This window comes from Scyliorhinus torazame, chromosome 6, assembly GCF_047496885.1.
Source record: "Scyliorhinus torazame isolate Kashiwa2021f chromosome 6, sScyTor2.1, whole genome shotgun sequence".
Lineage (NCBI taxonomy): Eukaryota > Metazoa > Chordata > Chondrichthyes > Carcharhiniformes > Scyliorhinidae > Scyliorhinus > Scyliorhinus torazame.
Window position 1 is genome coordinate 67,467,146 of NC_092712.1, and position 14,506 is coordinate 67,481,651.

General features: G+C 44.3%; 1 protein-coding gene across 6 annotated transcripts in view; it reads left to right on the forward strand.

Annotated features, from left to right (window-relative positions):
- LOC140424825 (ATP-dependent 6-phosphofructokinase, platelet type-like) overlaps nt 1-14,506 on the forward strand; it is a 147,413-nt gene that overhangs the window by 122,402 nt on the left and 10,505 nt on the right. For all 6 annotated transcript variants that reach the window (XM_072508297.1, XM_072508299.1, XM_072508298.1 and 3 more), the window contains 3 exons: nt 6,302-6,363; nt 7,187-7,298; nt 9,836-9,935. In XM_072508297.1, the coding sequence (XP_072364398.1) occupies nt 6,302-6,363; nt 7,187-7,298; nt 9,836-9,935 (274 nt within the window). The remainder of the gene's footprint in view (nt 1-6,301; nt 6,364-7,186; nt 7,299-9,835; nt 9,936-14,506) is intronic.

The window sequence follows — 14,506 nt, forward strand, 5'->3', positions numbered from 1 at the left end:
GAGAAACTGTAATCACTGACAGAAGGGTCAGTAAGCAAGGGACACAGATTTAAGGTAATTGATAAAAGAAAATCTGTTGGATGATGAGGTATTTTTTTGATATGCGGTGAGCTATTCTGATTTGGACTGCGCTGCCTGAATGGATGGAGCAGATTCAATAGTAACTTTAAAAAGAAAATTACAATATATGCTAGAAAGGAAGACATTGATAGGGTTATGTGTAAAGAACAGGGGGTAAATTCGGTAACACTTCAAAGACCCAGTAGCGACGCAATGGAACATACGGCTGCTCATTTGCTATATGATTCAATATAATTGCTCTAAAAATTATTTTCTGACGATTAATAAAGGATGATCTGATTTCAGAACACATGCATCATAAAATAAAGGTCATCTGCTGAGGCGGCAGTAGATAAACTTAGCACCTTAAATTAGGTCGGGCGAGAGTTCCTATGATTTTATTATTTTGTTATTCCTCAATGCTATCCAGTGTTCCCCTCTGGAAGCCTACTAGCGTGCCTTTCCATACATGTGATGCACAATCCCCCCCTCCCCCAAGGATATGGTTAAACATCCTGTTGACTCAGACTTAGAATTTCATCCACCCAGTGCCTATTCTTCCATTGAATGTTTGTGGAATGATTTAAGGAAGGAAGGAAAGAAGCGAGGAAATTGCTCAAGTAGAAAGAAAAGTGTCGGGTAGATAGGACCAAATATTAAAAATCTAACTGTTCTGAATCTGTCCAGGAAGTGCTGATGGTCTTGAGGCTGTCAATCATTTCCTATATATTTTAGAACCTTTGTTGCTTTAGTTTGTTATTTTACTATTTTAAAAACACTGACATTATTACAACAAGGAGAATACTAGCAGAAATAGTACTTCATAGAAGCCCTCCAGTGTAGAAGGAGGCCATTCAGCCCATCTAGTCTGCACTGACCCTCTGAAAGCGCACCCTACCTAGGCCCACTCCCCCACCCTACCCAGTAACCCCACCTAACCTTTTGGATTGTAAGGAGCAATTTATCATGGCCAATCCACCTAAACCGCACATCTTTGGACTGTGGGGGGAAACCGGATTACCCGGAGGAAACCCACGCAGACACGGGGAGAATGTGCAAACTCCACACAGTCACCCAAGACGGGGATTGGACTCAGGTCCCTGGCGCTGTGAGGCAGCAGTGCTTGCCACCATGCCAGCCACTTGATTGGTAAAGAATGAAGAAATGATTTTTTTCTCTTCCAGGCTAGTATGCTGTGATGTATAGTATTTGTAAATTTCATCCTGGATGAAGTATCATCGTCATCAAACCAAAATGCTCGCTGTCCCTCTCCACAGATGCTGCCTGGTCTGCCGAAGATTTCCAACATTTTCTGTTTCTATTTCTAGTTTCAGGCATTGGCAGTATTGACTTTTGTATTAAGTAACAAGATCTCACTTATAATAATTGCAAACCACTTAAAGCTCATTGAATAAATGCTGCTTTCCATGGCTCAAATTAGTCTTATTTTACATTGATTGGCTAAAAGATGATGAATATGCAGCTTCTGCTAGGAAAATTGTGATCACTAAAATGGAATTGTACTTGTTGTTTCTTTACTATTGCCCTGATTTGGTGCTCCAGGAAAATCTGTACCACGTTTAGCTGGCAGCGAATCTTCAGCTTTGATGAAGTCACCCAGACTCGAGATGTTGGCTCTGTCCTCTATCCTCAGATGCTGTCAGACCTGCTGAAATTGTCCACGATTTTCTGTTTTTGCCAGTTTACTGAACTGTCTTCTAATGCAGTGTTAATCCGCAGTTTACTGAACTGTCTGCTAATGCAGTGTTAACGCGCAGTTTACTGAACTGTCTGCTAATGCAATGCTCACCCGCAGTTTACTGAACTGTCTGATAATGCACTTTACTGATCATCTGCTAATGTAGTGCTCAACGCAGTTTACCAAACTATGTGCTAATACATTCCCAACCCGCAGTTTACTGATCTGTCTGCTAATGCAGTGTTAACCCGCAGTTTACTGAACTGTCTGCTAATGCAGCGTTAACCCACAGTTTACTGATCTGTCTGCTCATGCAGTGCTAACCCGCAGTTTACTGAACTGTCTGCTAATGCAGTGTTAACCCACAGTTTACTGATTTGTCTGCTAATACAGAGCTAACTCGCAGTTTGCCGAACTGTCTGCTAATGCAGTGTTTTTTTATTTTTATAAATTTAAAGTACCCAATTATTTTTTTTCCAATTAAGGGGCAATTTTGCGTGGCCAATCTACCTAACCTGCACATATTTGGGTTTTGGGGGTGAAACCTACACAGACACGGGGAGAACGTGCAAACTGCTAATGCAGTGCTAACCCGCAGTTTACAGGACTGTCTGCTAATGCAGTGATAACCCACAGTTTACTAAACTGTCTGCTAATGCAGTGTTAACCCACAGCTTACTGAACTGTCTGCTAATGCAGTGATAACCCACAGTTTACTAAACTGTCTGCTAATGCAGTGTTAACCCACAGCTTACTGAACTGTCTGCTAATGCAGTGATAACCCACAGCTTACTGAACTGTCTGCTAATGCAGTGTTAACCCACAGCTTACTGAACTGTCTGCTAATGCAGTGTTAACTCACAGCTTACTGAACTGTCTGCTAATGCAGTGTTAACCCACAGCTTACTGAACTGTCTGCTAATGCAGTGCTAACCCACAGCTTACTGAACTGTCTGCTAATGCAGTGTTAACCCACAGCTTACTGAACTGTCTGCTAATGCAGTGTTAACCCACAGCTTACTGAACTCTCTGCTAATGCAGTGATAACCCACAGTTTACTAAACTGTCTGCTAATGCAGAGCTAACCCACAGCTTACTGAACTGTCTGCTAATGCAGAGCTAACCCGCAGTTTATGGGTTAGCATGGTAACATTGTGGATAACACAATTGCTTCACAGCTCCAGGGTCCCAGGTTTGTTTCCGGCTTGGGTCACTGTCTGTGCGGAGTCTGCGCATTCTCCCCGTGTGTGCGTGGGTTTCCTCCGGGTGCTCCGGTTTCCTCCCACAGTCCAAAGATGTGCACGTTAGGGTGGATTGGCCATGCTAAATTGCCCTCCGTGTCCAAAATTGCCCTTAGTGTTGGGTGGGGTTACTGGGTTACGGGGATAGGGTGGAGGAATGGACCTTGGGTAGGGTGCTCTTTCCAAGAGCCGGTGCAGACTCGATGGGCCAAATGGCCTCCTTCTGCACTGTAAATTCTATGATTACTGAACTGTCTGCTAATGCAGTACTAACCCTCAGTTTACTGAACTGTCTGCTAATGCAGAGTTAACCCGCAGTTTACTGAACTGTCTGCTAATGCAGTGCTAACCGGTAGTTTAGTAAACTGTCTGTTAATGCAGAGTTAACCCGCAGCTTGCTGAACTGACTGCTGAACCCACTTCAACATTCAGACTCCAGGGGCTTTGCCTGGCGGGGTTAGGGGGGTTTCATGGTGGTGAAGTCAGAACTTTGTGAGGGAAGTGCTGGGGTGGCTTTTCCATTGTTGGTGCGGTGGAGTGTTTTTTACTTGGGGCGCCCTTTTAAGTTTCTGGCAGGGTGGGCCTCATCAGAGTCTGCCCCTCCAGCATGATGCTGTGGAACTCACCCCTTTCATTTTTTTCTGGCAAATATTTAAAAATAAGGCGGGGGAAACCCGCAGCACAGCTGACGGGCTACGCTCCAGTTTTCCCACCTGAGATGACACTTAACCAGAAAAATGGCAAAATTCCACTCATTGGCCGGAATTCTCCCCTACCCGGCGGGGCGGGGAAATCCGGTGTAATGGAGTGGCAGGAACCACTCCGGCGTCGCGCCGCCCCAAAGGTGCGGAATTCTCCGCGCCTTTAGGGGCCAAGCACTCACCTTGAGGGGCGAGGCCCGCGCCGGAGTGATTTCTGCCCGGCTGGCGGGAAAGGCGCCGAAAGGACTTCGCCGGGCGACGCATGCGCGAGAGCGTCAGCGGACGCTCACGGCATCCCCGTGCATGCGCAGTGGAGGGGGTCTCTTCCGCCTCTGCCATAGTGGAGACCATGGCGAAGGCGGAAGAAAGAGTACCCCCACGGCACAGGCCCGCCCGCCGATCGGTGTGCCCCAATCGCGGGCCAGGCCACCGTGGGAACCCCGGAGCCCGCCCGCGCTTCTGCTCCCGCCGGTACGGTAGGTGGATCAATCCACGCCGGCTGGCGAGGGTTGACAGCGACGGGATTTCGGCCCATCGCGGGCCAGAGGATCGCCGGGGTGAGCCTGCCGACCGGCGTGGCGCGATTCCCGCCCCCGCCGATTCTCTGGTGGCAGAGAATTCAGGGCATGGCGGGGGCGGGATTCACTCCAGCCCCCGGCGATTCTCCGACCCGGCTTGGGGTTGGAGAATCGTGCCCATTATTTCTCTTTCCACAGAGGCTGCCTGACTTGCTGAGTGTTTCCAGAATTTAGTTTTTGTTTTTATTTCAGATTTTCAACATGCGCAACCTTCTGAATTTTGGCTGTGGACTTTTGTCACCTGTTTCATACATCTGTGAGACATGGGGAAGCGTCAGGGTCGCAAATGTTAATGCGTTTCTGGCCTGTTTCCTTGTGGGTGCACGTTAGCTACAAGCTGGTTCCATGATACCATGGATGGTCTGGGTGTTGGATCTTGCTGTAAGGATGGATTCATGCACAGTGTGTGAAGCAGAGTCGCTGTCTGCACTTGCTGCTCCTGTGAGAAATTCTGTTCTTCATATCTGGAGGTCTTGCAACTCTTGTCACCAACAATGAAGTTTTGATGCACAACTTTTGAGAAGCCCACTGCTAGAGACTGTGCATTCCGCAATACATGTATCAAATGGGCCATATAAAAACAAAGTGTTAGAAAACCCCAGCAGTTGTGGCAGCATGTGTGGCGGGAGAAACCAAGTTAACGTACCACGTCCAATATTACTCTTTTTGCAACTGTTTCTCTTTCTTATTTAATATGGCAGGCAGGTTGAGAGAGCATTTAATAAAGCATACAGTATCCTCGGCTTTATCAACAGGGCATAGCGTACAAGAGCAAGCAGGTTAAGTTCAATTTGTATATGGCACAATTTTGGCCTTAGCTGGAGTATTGCGCCCAGCTCTGGGCACTGCATTTAAAGTAATTCGTAAAAATAAACACAAGGAAAAACCCTTTGACGCAGCGATCGGGTCTGGAATGCACTGCCTGAGAGTGTGGTAAAGTCAGTTTCACTCTGTTACACTCTCTCCACAGTTGTATCCAGACCTGCCGAGCATTTCCAGCATTCATTAGTAATTGGTTGATGCTTTGCAGTCTTTGGAAAAAGCTTTTGATGCTTATTTATAAACCCATCAAACTTGTTTGAATACACTTAGCTTTAGAAGTCCAATATTAAGTGATTTCCAATTTTTTTACGTGAAGAAGTGCTGAAAATAGCCTAAAATGTTATTTGCTTATTGTCGGAGTGTTTCCAAGACCTGAGTATTGAGCTAGCTTTTAGCTGGGGTTCCTCCCTCTTAGTTACAGCTCAGCTGAACACACAAATCTGCAGACACACTCCAACTCTGGTTAAGATGGCTTTATTATTCCAAGCTTGGTCCATGTACATGGGAGAGAAATCTGCATAAATGTCAAAATCACTGTCTGACACTGGTACAAACACACCAATTGAGTTTTCCAAAAATCAATATCCCACCCCAGTTGGACTTGATCCAATCCTTGTAGCTGTCAATTTTATATTGACCAGTAAAATTTACTTTAAGCAACATAATGACTTGTGATCAGCTCATGATTTAACCCCATCCTGCCACCTGTTGTTTACTAGGATACTGTGTCCATTATAAAGTTGTCCATTCCCATCCTACGTGTTGCAGTCAGTTCCTGCCCACCTCATTGGTCATCTAGGGACAGGATGCTGAAGTTGGTTCCTCTTTACACCAGGATTGTCTAAGACAGCATATTGGGGGCACCGGTGAGAACCGTTTACTAAGCTGACCGTGTTATTGCTGACCACACTACTTCTGTATATCCCTGTTTGTCTGAAAAACATGGGCACGTTAGCTAGCTTAAATCCCATCATGCATTGTGGCACTGCTTGTAGCAAGAGTTTGAATACTTATTACTGCTATGTCCTCAAAATACATGTTTAATGGCTAATAATGATTACTGGGTATACTTTCTATGATTAGTCTCAATCCCTAATAAACTAACTTATGTAGAACTATTCTAGTGTTATCCTGTCTATCCAGTTTTAAGGGTCTCATCTCAGGACACTGCCCTTCACATATCAACATCTTGCTTTTCAGTCTAATGTGGAACACTTGACAGGAAAGATGAAGACGAGTGTCCAACGCGGCTTGGTGCTCAGGTGAGAATTGCATAACAGGCCAGCATTTGTGTGCAAAGTAACACAGCATTTAACGTGCAAGACATTATTAGTGTATCAATATTCCAACAATTCATAACAAGGAAGACATACTCCCTGAATAGTGAATCGCAGCATATTGCTGGCCTCTTTATCCTGCTCGGTCACGAGCTTCACAAAATGTCAGTGAGTTTCAGGAAATTTGCTGCACTTGTGTTAATTACTCTTTAAGCTAACCACTTTGGACTGGTTAGGGCTGGTATTTGACAGCGTAAGTACACTTTGTTTAGTGGGTTTTATGTTCTTGAAAGTGCCATTCAACGTCCGGCAACCTGCACTCTGTAAGAGATTGAGCTGAAGATGTGGGAGAAAAACTTAACTGAGCACGTCGGAAATTCTGAACCAGTATCTCAACTGCAGTGCCTTTTTAAAAAAAATTCTAATTGAACATAATTCGTAAGAATATTGCGGAATGGGGAGACATGTTACCAAAGCTTTTCACCTTGCACTCCTCAGGACAAATGCAAGAATGCCAAATTTCAAACAATCGCAACAACTTATACTAGAGGCAAAAAGGGGTGATTGGAGAGGTGCAGGGAAGCCAATTGGCTCACATTTAAGAGCAGTGGACTCTGGGATAATGGGTGTCAGTTGGCTCCAGCTGCCGCTGCCAGCAGGAATCCTGCGTGACGCCCTCCTACTTAATGGGGAGAGGTTTATCTGTCACCAGGAGACTTTCACAGGGCCCCTCCCACCATTAAATGTGCCCAGTTACCAGAGTTACATTAACCCCAGCCCAATCTTTTCCTTTTTGCATATGTTGTAGAAATGAAAACTGCAGTGAAAATTACACAACGGACTTCATCTATCAGTTGTACAGCGAAGAAGGGAAAGGTGTGTTTGACTGCCGAAAAAATGTCCTGGGTCATATGCAGCAGGTAAAATTATCCATTAGACTGTTATATTCAGTTGAGTTCTTGTTTTCCGCAAGGTCCTTCATTTTAACTGTGAATTGCAGTTCTGATGAATAACGGGGACAGTTACACTATTCCACATTAGCCACTGTATGACTTTTTGCTCGTTAAATTGTAATCTCACATGGTATTCAACACAGTTCTAAGAAAGCAAGCATGACTTTCCCAGTGAAGGCAGGAGAGGAAGCCTGACCATCACTACATGTTGTAAATCACTCTTTTTGATCTCCCCTCAATAAACCTGTTGAATGCAAGTGACCGGAATCTGAGTTACAGAATTGTTACGGTGCATAAGGAGGCCATTTGGCCCATCGTGTCTGCACCGGCTCTCCAAACGAGCATAGTGTCATTTCCCTGCCTTTTCCCTGTACCCCTACACATTGTGACTGAATCTTTATGCATGCCTTTTAGTATGGGGAGAAAATGCACCAATCACCTTTTCCAAAAGCAAATTAAATGCCCTAAAGGGTAAGGCGGGAGAAAAACAAAGCTTTCGTGGCCCAGTAGTGAACTATTGAATATGCTGTCATCCAACTCGATGGATCAAGGAATTTAATTTCTAAACATGGACATCTTAATTCAGTGTTTGAAAATTTTTAAAATTCTTCTGTTGAACTTATAAATTAAGTTGGAATCTCAGATAAAGCTGAACAAGAAGAATTGGGGATATAGAGGGAGCACTTTGGAAATGAAAGAAACATGTGTAATGATTAAGGAGTTTAATTTTGTTGAAGGTAGTAAAACTATTGGCAAAGCATTAGATTTTGGATAAGCATCTGGGAGTTAAACCAACAAACGTGGCATTACTGTGGTTGCTGATTCAGATAAAAAGAGGGGAGAAAAGCCCTCAGAGCCAAATACAATCTTGTTTTGCTTGGAATTTTTATGGGGACATTAATAGAGAAAACAAAGCACCATGGAATGGTTACATTGTTCAGTGATTAAGAAAATCAGTGCTAGGATTTAGCCTGAATCTCGAAAGTTGACACGATTGGCTCTGTGGGGGACAGAAGCTTAAAGATCATCTTTGAAATTTATTTCAAGATCTTGAGGGAAATAGAAAAGCAATGTGCTGTGAATATCAAATAAAATTTTGACCCTTGTCCCTCCCAAACAAAACTCCACTTAAAAATGTATCTGCAGTTTGTAAAAATGCATTTAAAGTGGATTATATAATCCTGGTCACTCCAATCAAAAGTTGCGCTTTTTTTGAAATAAGAAACTATATGCAGGGAAATGAAGCATGTAAGGTAATTGTGGGATACGATTTGATTTCACAAAGGAAGTGCACCAAGGAATCACAATGTGAAGAGACAGCCAAGTTATCAATGTGATGTCCAGGAGTCTGTGAAGGCATTACAGAACTTTAGACAGGAACTGTGATGCCAACTGCGCATTTCACAAGAGCCTCATTCAATCCAGTGGTCAGGGTGGAATGGTTTGCTGAAACCTGAAGCACCTCACACCTACTTCATACTGCAATCAACTTAGACCCGTTAACTCGATAGAAACTGGATATCGTGGGAGATCTAGGAGATGATATTCCCGACCACTGACTGGAATAGACAGTGTTATGGGCCAGGGCTTAGAAACTCCAAAGTGTATTATGAAGTTCACCTGACCTTCAACCTTTATGTTGAATTTGGCTAGGATGAGCACAAAAACCTTCACTGCAGGTGTGATTCATCAGACTTCCTAGACACTTTAGTCAAAACAAGGTTTATTCTAAGAATGTAGTTAACATATGTGTATACATATATACATAAAAAACACAGCAAGATTTTTTTATCAATTACATCATAAAGACACCACGCAGCTACAGTAATCTATGTACATAACACTTAATGAATTCCCTCTTAGCTATTCCAATTCAATAACAAAATCCAATTAATCCAAAACCCCCTTTTAATGGTGTAGCTCAGCACACTGTATTCTCACTTGAATGGGACTGGTCCTTTTCCTGAAATTCTGATCCAGTTCCAACTAGCAGATTCAAACTCCTTCCGGAAAGCAACTATATCTTTAAAGGTACCAAGGCACTTAGCTACAACCAATGGGCTTTTTACTGGAACAGCTTTTAAAATAAAAAACGGAAAAACACTTCTTTCTCCTTCTGCAGTCCAAAGCAGGCAAACTAAAACTGTAACCCCACTCTCACCTCACAGCCACAGCCCAATGTGCTACAAGTCACATGATAAGAGACTAAACTTTTCTTAAAGGTACACTCGCATGACAACAGACATAGAAAAACAAGAGCCATTTATCTTGACACTATAGGGAGAATGCAGTATATATAAGTATAACCTACCGATTTAGTCAGGAGCTAGAAGATGTTAGCTCCGCAAAGAGAGTCAACATATCATTGTATATAATTAGTCACTCTTTATCAAAGTCATAGTCCTTAAGTTTAAAGTCTAGGGAATCCAACCGAGTCCTCGTACTCTGCAACAAATTTCTCCACTGAAAAATACTAAGTGGTATTGTACTTTTATAATTGTCAGGGTGGATCACCATCTCCATTTGATAGAAACTTTGGAACTAAGATTTCTGCCAAAGCCATGCAATGGATTTCAAACAAACTAACAGAAACCTACAGACAAGGTAATCGGGAGCATGGTTTTAAGACTATTGATTTGTAATTAGTCAGTGAAATTTGTACAGTATGCAAGATTTTATTGTTTCGTTCGATGTATAGCCAATTTGTTAATTGGTAGTTTAAAATTCAGTGTTAAATGCAACTGTAATGAATGCAAAATTTGATTTTCTGTTTATTTCACAACTTGATTTTTAAGCACTATATTAAGTGTTTAAAATTGTATTGGTAATTGTTAAAGTACTGAAGACTCTTCCTTCAAAATGATTTGAAGAAATCATTATTGGGATCTTGTGAAGAAAATGATCCTCTCTGCTCTGGTCTGCACCATTGCCATTCTCTCCCTTGTACTGTTTCATCCCCAGTGTTCTAACTTTTATTGCTTGACTTTTATTGCTGCTGTTATGCTCTTCTGAGTGTTTTCCTCCTACATGCCCACTGTTGAAATTACCATTTTCTAATTCATCAAATACTGTGTAATTCTTCACCAATTCTTTTATCTTACAATTATTGTCTCTCTCCGACTGCTTCTTTAATCTTTTGAAGTATGGGGTCACCTAATTGGTGTTCTCCTCGTCTTTGTTAGCCAGGAGTATCTGATGTTTGAAAGCCTAGCGACATGCTTCATTGCCAAACAATGCAATTTGAGAAATGTGCCAGAGTTACTGTTACCAAATATAGGAGTGAACACATTCCCTCTGTAGGAATGAATTAGAACAGAACAGAACAGGATCCTTACAGTGCAGAAGGAAGCCATTCGGCCCATTGAGCCTGCACCGTCCCTCTGAAAGAGTGCCATACCTGGGTCTACTCTCCCGCCCGATCCCTATAACCCAGTAACCCCAGTTAACCTGTGGACACTAAGGGGCACTTTAGCTTGACCAATCCACCTAACCTGTGCATCTTTGGACTGCGGGAGGAAACCGGAGCACCTGGAGGAAACCCATGCAGACGTGAGAAGAACATGCAAACGCCACACAGACAGACACCTAAGGTGGGAATTGAACCCGGTCCTTGGTGCTGTGATGGAGCAGTGCTATTTACTTTGTCACCGTGCCACCTCTCTAGGCCTCAGAGCTTCGGCGCAGTTTGGCAAAATGCCTGGACATGTGGGTTTATTGTTGTGTGCAGTGATACCACTGGAGTTTGCATATCTATATCCATCCACTCTCGCAGCACATAGCACCGATCAGCTTCCTGCTGATTATTCAGCTAGGACCACCCGAATGAGAAAGAAGTATTCAAACAATTTGTTTATGCTTCCAAATTCCATTTATGAATCAGGCTGGATGGTCAATTATCCATAGTGCTGAGTACTTCACAAGTTCAGATCCATAATTTCCATCAATAAGTTATTCCAGAATGATTTGATTGGCACCTGGATGAATCAAAATCCTGGATGTCTGAGGCCTTTACGTAATGCAGTTCAGCTGGTACCCCAAGTGTCTGACTTGCCTTGTCTTCCTTTTTTGTTTCTTTCAACCCCATGGAATTATTGAATCCCTACAGTGCAGAAGGAGGCCATTCGGCCCTCCGAGTCTGCACCGACCCTTTACAAGAGCACCTTTCACAGATCCACTCCCTCGCCCGATCCCTGCAATCCCATCTAGGGGCAATTTAGCATAGACAATCTTCCTAACTTGCACATCTTTGGACTGTGGAAACAAACCCCCGCCGACACGGGCAGAATGTGCAAACTCCACACAGTCACCCAAGGTCGGAATAGAACCCGGGTCCCTGGCGTTATGAAGCAGCAGTGCCAACCGCTTTGCCACCGTGCCACCCCTGTGTGTTTCCATGTTATAGTCCTTGGCCCTTCGTCTCGATTCTCAATTTTGCAAAAATAACGCTGAGCTGTGTTTTTAATTTGGTTATTCCAGAGTCAAACTGCAGAAGTACGCTGTACTTTACAATGTCCAGAATGCCTACAATGTGTACAGGCAGATCTGTACATTCGCAACCTGGACTAGTAATCCAGAAGTCCAGGCTAATGCTTTGGGAACGTGGGTTCAATTCCCATCATGGCAGCTGGCAGAACCTAAATCCAATTAATTAATCTGGAATATAAATGACCATGAAACTATCTTTGATTGTCAAGAAGAGTTATCTGGTTCACTCATATCCTTTTTTAAGGAAGGAAACCTGCCATTCTTACCTGGTCTGGCTTACTTGTGACTTGGACCCACAGCAGTGTGGTTGACTCTTAACTACCCTCTGAAATGTTGAGTTCAAGGGTATTTAGGGATGGGCAACAAATGCAGGCAGGTTTTACCCGTGATACTGACATCCCATGAAAAAAGTTAATAAATGAAATGAGTTGATATGGACACATTTCTGGCATTAATGGGAAATCTGGGCCGGGATGCTCCCTACCCGGCGGGGCGGGATGGAGTGGCGGGAACCACTCCGGCGCGGGACGCCCCAAAGGTGTTCCGCACCTTTAGGGGCCAATCCCTCACCTTGAGGGGCTAGGTCCGCGGCGGAGTGGTTGGCGCGCCGTCGGCCGGCAGGAAAGGCCTTTGGCGCCACGCCAGCCAGGGCGGAAGTCCACGCATGCTTGGGAGCGTCAGTGGCTGCTGACGTCATCCCCACGCATGCGCAGGGTGGGGGGTCACTTTCGCGTCTGCCATGGCGGAGGCTATGGCCAAGGCGGAGGGAAAAGAATGCCCCCATGGCACAGGCCCGCCTGCGGATCAGTGGGCCCTGATAGTGGGCCAAGCCACCGTGGGGTCACCCCCCGGGGCCAGATCGCCCCGTGCCCCCCCCAGGACCCCGGAGCACACCCGCGCCGCCAGTCCCGCCGGTAAGAGAGGTGGTTTAATTCCCGCCGGCGGGACTGGCATGACAGCGGGACTTCGGCCCATCGCGGGCCGGAGAATCGCCAGGGGTGGGGGCCCGCCGACTGGCGCGGCGCGATTTCCGCCCCCGCGCTTGAGAATTCGGCGGCCGGCGGGGGCGGGAGTCATGCCGCCCCCTGGCGATTCTCCAACCCAGCGGGGGGCCGGAGAATCCCGCCCCTGATGGTGAATAAAGGGAAAAATAAATTTACATATATCGGTTGGTCAGAATTTGAAGGAATGTAGATCGTGTTGACTTGCTGTATCAAAAGTTAGGTCTCGGAATCAGTTATATGTAGATAGCTGCATGTTAGCATATCAGGTGTGCAGGTGAAGAAAACATTGTGCAGACCTCTGAACGATCTAACCAGCAGACATCCCAGCCTTCCATTCTTCCTGACAGGTCATAACAATCTCAGTTGCTCAGCTCAGCGATATCTGTCCTTCACTAATTAGTGATTTTTCATTTGGGAGTCATTTTGTACATCAAAATTGTCATGTTTAAAGCATAATATTCTTTAAAATTCAAAAAAGATAGCACTGGAATTTAGTCATATGAATAACGTGGTGTTGCTGAGACCAGGGAGCTGTTGTGAAGCCAGATATGTCTTTGCATTAATTCTGGCAACTGAATGTAATTGGGCAGGGCATGTCGTGTACTTGCCTCAAAGCTTTGCATGACTAGAGTACACTGAGTGGATAACTGCAGTAAGAGAGTTAGCAGTGGCACTAGGCAGCAAGATAATGTGCAGGAGTCCTATCCGAGAACAAATTTCAATGACTGAGAATTAGGTTAGTGTAACTCAATCAGGAGGGATAAAAGGGTTTGATATGTACACTGTCGGATTGTGCACTGTAATTGGACCCAAGGTGAAGTATATTGTGCTTCCACACCTCAACCCTGCAATAATGAAAACTCCGGGACGGGATTTCGGTTTTTGGTATTGTATTGTTGGAAGCTTTTATTTGCCATCGTAATGCAACACTGCTTTCCAGTGGATTTTGGGCAGTGATGGCAGTACCAAAATAATGACATTTAGCTCAGAAGTAACACTTGTGAATGTCTCTGACACAGACTTCCCTGATGTCAGGGGAAGATTGGTACACCAGGAGATGACCTGTATGGGTGGGCAGGGAATTTAGCCTGGCTGCAACAAGGACAAAATGATAGTCCCAGTACTCAGTTGCTATATATGCCGCCTGGAATCCAAACACAAAACCACTTTTAAATGGTACTTTGTCGAAGAGAGCCAAGTAAGCGATTGGCTTTACACTATGGTAGTCCACTTGCCATCAGCTGAATATGCCTATGTGCTAGGTTATGAGTACGCAAATTTACTTCTCGCTGGATATTTAAGATTTGAAAAATGTGAGAACCCTGAACAGTTACCAATATAACTGCAGCATTTATTTTTTAGTGGCATGATCTAGATATTAGTGAATAAATGTTACATTGTCAGTGTGCCAGAGTGTTGATGAGGAGAGCAGCATCATTGTTATAAACTCTGGAATGATTTGAGAGGTTTGTGCTGCATTTTGTTGTGTCGCTGTAGGTTGCTAATATGTTATTTAGGAAACCTGAGCAAGTTGGATATCTAGACTCCCTTAAGGAAAGCTTTAAAATTCTTGTTTAGACAAATTGTATCGTTCTGTGAGTGTATTTGCGCTCTATGTCATAACATCCTATAATATAGAGGGCAAAATGGTCTGAGCTGTGAATTTCCATGACTTCAACCAATGCC